General features: G+C 37.9%; 1 protein-coding gene across 1 annotated transcript in view; it reads right to left on the bottom strand.

Annotated features, from left to right (window-relative positions):
- Nucleotides 1-814, bottom strand: part of LOC107630930 (lipase-like PAD4) — a 4,571-nt gene extending 3,757 nt beyond the window's left edge. The window contains exons 1-2 of the mRNA XM_016334226.2: nt 626-814; nt 153-477 (exon numbers count right to left, since the gene is read on the bottom strand). Coding sequence (XP_016189712.1) covers nt 153-477; nt 626-648 — 348 coding nt within the window. The 5' untranslated portion in view covers nt 649-814. The remainder of the gene's footprint in view (nt 1-152; nt 478-625) is intronic.

The raw sequence follows: 5,357 nt of genomic DNA, 5'->3' as shown, positions 1-5,357 counted from the left end.
AGTATTTCTCGTAACATTATTCTGAAACTAGAATACGATCCTAACTTGTTCAGACTGCTAAAAAAGGAAAGAAATTAATGAACATGCCACAAAAGAATATGCTAACACAAATACATGAGACAAGATTGAAGAAAGGCATTAAACAAACCAACCTGGGTTTGGAATGAATGAAGCAAGGAATTGAAGAGATTGAGGATGCCGGCGTGGACCATGACAGGTTCCTCCCCTTCACGAATACACGAGAAGAAAGCCACGTCACCGATTCTATCCAACGGCACCATGTTCCTCCACGTGTCATCCGATCCCCCAACCATTTGCACGCCCGAGAAAGCCACGTAGGCCACGCGCCCTATTTGCTCCGCCACGAAGCTCCGGTGAGCGGTGGCGCTTCTGTTGACGTGGTTGCACAGCCTCCATGACTCCGCCAGCAGCGGCGTCGACGCCACGAAAGTTGCAAGCATCTCGCTGCTCTCAAACCTGCATAGTCCCAAAATAAAACTTCAGATAACGAGGTTTTGATTAATAGACGGATTTATTATTATTGTTGTTATGGTAATTTCGTGGAAGGTTTCGGGGTTTTGATTTTGTTGACATTTGAGTGGCGAAGCTAACAGTGAGAACTTACGGTGAAGCTTCGTTGATAGCCATGGAATAGAATAGTCTTTGCGGAAGAGGGCGAATATGTGGAAGAAGGTTTGAACGAAGAAGAGATGGATCACTTGAAAGTGTTAATCCCCTGAAGGCTTCAACTTTGAATAGCCCACATTTTATATTGTCTATACAAATTTGTAATTTGCTCACTGAGAAGTCAAATAGCGAAGTCGTCTTTCTATACAATAATCTTAATTATCTTTGTGGTTGTGGGGATAGTGATCAAAGGTGGACCTCCAACATACCGCGTGAGCAACAAGACTCGGTCTTTTACATTTTTGCCATCATAATAATTATAACTCGACGCGTTTGCGTATTTACGGGTGCAAAACAAAGTTACCAATGACAAAAACAATGTAGTGTAAATAAATAAAAAGAGAAAAATATAAATAAGTTCTTAACCTTTTTTTAACGGATATTTTCGTTCTTAAAGGAGGAAAAATATATTTATATCTTTGACTCTTTAAAAATATAGACAAATGTATATTTTCGTCGAAGTCATTCCGTTGGATCCCATGAAAAAGTCTTACGTGACTCTCGTAGCGCTGACCTAGCCGTTACGAGATCACACGTGGCCTGTAATTTTTGAAAATAGGATATATTAGTCCCCACGCACTAAAATAATGTTGTTTCACCACCTCTAATTTTCTAAATTCTTGAGCCCTAATCCTTCGAATGCACAGAAACGGTGAAGTGGATGAAGTGGGTGAATGAAAAAAGGAAACATTTCGTCCCATGACATCTGATGGAGTATCATCAAGCTCGAGAAGAAGTGGAGGTGGAGGAAGACAAGACCAGTTCGCTGCAAGCTCGGTTCCTAACGGGAAGGATGGCAAAGATGGCATCTCACCAAAGTGCTCCTGTGGAGAAAATGCAATCATGTTCATGTCAAAGACGAGCAGCAATCCTAACAGATTATTTCTGGAGTGTCTATTTTATAAGGTATATAAAGTAACTATGTGAAACTATATTTGTGTTAGGGCTTATCCTCAAATACCAGATTTTTTCTGAGTTCTGTGGACTGATTTTTTGTAGGTATAAGACAACCATATTGTAAGTTTTTTTTATTTTTGTGGCTTGATGATCACATTACAAGACTTGGGATGACTGATACAAGGTATCTGGGAGAGAAGAAAATTGGAAATGTTGAAGAGCATCACGAAAAGCAAGACATGAAAAACAGGATCATATGTTTGGAGAAGAGGATAGTAGCTTTAGAGATGAAAAAAAAAATCCAATAGGATGGTGTATTTGTGTTATTTTCATTCTCCTGAGTATTATTGTTTTAAGTTGTAACAATTGATCAACGATTGCAAATGATAAATGTGGTGATTTCTTGCAAAAAAATTTGACATGTCCTTTGTATAAATGATTTGAATACCCTGTATTAGTTTTTAGCTTGTATGTTGTAATGTATGTATGAAATTAAAGTTGACAAAATAACAGGTAATTAAACATTCAAGAACTGACATTAAAGTTGTGTTAGTAAACATTCATGTTTAGAACTGACACAAAAACAAAAGAAACCAGTTTGCCAGTAATGTATACACATATATGGCATGCTACCATTAACAAGTTTTCACTTGACCAATAACCGGTAACCAAAAAATAGGTAACAAAAAAGTAAAATTATATCTAGAATTTGCCATTAACCATTACACTGCACACATTTATCCCAAAATAACATAATGGCACGACTCTTCACTCCTTTGAATCCTTAGATGTTGATGCACTTGGTAAAGTTATTGGTGGAGTCTCCTGATTCTGTACAGTAGGTTGTGTGTTAGATGGAGTTGGTCCTTAGAAATGTTCCTGAACTGGTGCTGCCTGCTGTGTGTTAGATGGGATTGGTCCTTGATAAAGTGAAGTTGACGGCCTGAAAATCTTCTGCTTTAGACTGAACTTTGATTGTTTTTGGTGACTTGTGTCATTGACCATGGATGGAGCTTTTCCTGGAGGTTTAAATGGACGGCTTAAAGTTGGGGCCGGTGGCCTGGCTTGAGTAATTGTTGGCCCTGGTGGTGCTATCACAAGTGTGGATCTTGTCACTCTTGTTGAACCTGGTGCAACATTTGGAGGACTTGGGCCAGCTGCATTCATAACCTGGAGTGGGAAGACACCAAAACATGACAAAACATAAAAAACTTCACATGGGATTTAATCAATGCATATATCAAACATATTACAATGACAAACAAATGCATCATTATAGTAGGGTGTTGTTGCTGGCTTGTTGAGTTGCCTGGTTGGCTATTAGAAGCATCATTAACAGATTAATACTAAGACAGATTAGTCCCTAATGAATAGTGTACTAAGACAAATTGATCCCTGAATAATATAGTACTAAGACAGATTAATCCTTGACCACTATAGTACTAAAACAGAATAATCCTTGACCAATTGGCTAGGACTGATTTACTACTAGGCTTGTATGGTGTATAAACAAAAACACTATAAACATTAAAGTGTTCTTACCTCTAGTGGGAGAGCTAATTGTGACAAAAGAAGCACCACTAGTGATTGGGAGGTACTAGTTCCATTCTTCTTAGGCAGCTTTGTCTTTGGCTTCCAATCGGGGTCGGAAGGAGCTCCCTTACAAGTTTTATAATTGTGATCCTTTTCACCACACTTACGGCAAGACACAGAGAATGACTTCTTCAATTTTTTCCTTTGCATCAATGGCTCAACAAGATCTTTCTGCCTATTATAAACCTTTGGCCGTCCAATTAGTCTTTCGATGATGGGTAGGTCTGGCGGTGAGAATTCAGTTCTCGGCCAAAATTCTGCACTTGGTACAGGTTTAATGCACTGTGCATACGTCTTCTTGATTGACTCCATACATAGCCAGGGGTGCACATAGTCTTGTGGTATGTCACGTCTCTTTCTAATGGCAGCAAGTGCATGTATGCAAGGCATGCCTGAGGTAATGCAGGAAAAACAACCAATGATAACAAAACAAGAAAGGACAATAACAACAAAACAACATAACGAATGAATTAGAGTGAGAACAGTAGATACCAGTCAGTTGCCATCTGCTTCATGAGCAAGTGTACTTAATGAGTTCTACATCCACCTTGGTTGCCTTGTGACTCACCTTAAACCTCTTCTGTTCGTTGTCACCAACCCATTCCGCCGTCCACTTAGTACTAATATTAATTAACCTCTCCATCCTCTTTTGCTGAACTGGTGCATGCTTTCCAGGGTGGTTGTCTAGTACTCGCTTGTGATTCACCATCCTTCTCATCAGGTAACACCTGATTTCTTCACACATGGTTAGGATAAGCTTGCATCTATAATTCAGGATCTTAGCATTAAACACCTCACACATGTTATTTGTGAAGTTATCAACCTTTGGCCCATGCGAGAAGTAAGCCTTTACCCATGTTTCTGGCTCAAACTTACTGAGGTATTCCCAAGCATCTTGGTTAACTGCCTTCAATTTTTCCATGCATTTCTTGAATTCCGCAACAGTAGTGCATCTAGCACACTCCCATACAACCTCTCTGATGAACAAGTTCTTGAACCGGTTTATGAAATTTTTTTCACATGTGCATGACGTTATTGCGTAGCTTTGCATGTGGCATGACCTCCTTTAGTGCAGGCAGTAAACCCTGCATTGAACAGGAGCAAGAAACAGTTTCATAAAGGAATGGCAATGTAAAACAAAATTATCATATGTGAAGTTAACGTAACATAACCAGGATTACATTTTACCTTCTGTTGTTCTAATATGAAGTTCCAACCATGGTTTGCATCATCTCCTATGTCCCCCTGAAGATTTGTCAGGAACTACTTCCAAGCATCCTTGGTCTCAGCCCTGACAACCCCATATGCAACGACATAAAACTGGTTGTTTGCATCTTGCGCAACTGCTGCTAGAAGCTAGTATAGTTTCTAAACCAACAAATAATCCTTTCATGCAAAAAAAATTGTTTGTCACAAGTAAGAAACCCCAATAAAAATAATAACCGAAGTATTCAAACCTCGGGTCGTCTCTCAAGGAATTGCAGGGAAGTGTACTTATAATTGGTTATGGGATTTTATCTTTTTGGGTTTTGAAATAAGGAACAAGTAATGTAAATAACAAGGAAATAAAATAATAATTAAAAAAAAGTCTTAGCAAGGATTGATAATCAAAATTCCTATCCTCATTATCATAGTCACTTGCGATGGTAATTGCCTTTTGCTATCACTTAGTTAACCTCTAACAATTGAAGGTAAGTCAAGTGAGAAAATCAACTTAAACACTCAAGTCCTAGTCAACTCCTAAGGAAAGACTAGAGTTAGTGGAATTCAAGTCAACTAGCAACTTTCAATTGTCAATCAACAAGAGACTTTGACAATTCAAGAGTCTCTAATTACTCAATCTTAGCTAAGAACATAAAAAGCTAGTTTAAAATCCAACCAAACATTTCATCAAACACTTGATGGACGCAAAGTAAAAGCATAGAAAAACAATAGAGAATGTAAAATCTAAAACCAACAATTGCAAGCATCAATGATAACAAATAAAGGAAGAAGCAATAAACATGAAATACCTCAAATTGCATTAAAAGGAAAATCAAATCTAACATGAGAATTCATAAACCAAAATAGCAACATAAAGAGATCAACAAGAGAAACAGATAAACTAAAGTACTAGAATAAATAAAAGTAGAAGAGAAAATAAATTGAAATAAGATAGAATTCAAAATTTGAGAAGAACT

This window comes from Arachis ipaensis, chromosome B03 (genome assembly GCF_000816755.2).
Source record: "Arachis ipaensis cultivar K30076 chromosome B03, Araip1.1, whole genome shotgun sequence".
NCBI lineage: Eukaryota > Viridiplantae > Streptophyta > Magnoliopsida > Fabales > Fabaceae > Arachis > Arachis ipaensis.
Note: the sequence above shows the minus strand (reverse complement) of the source record. Positions and strands in the feature narration are given on the sequence as shown.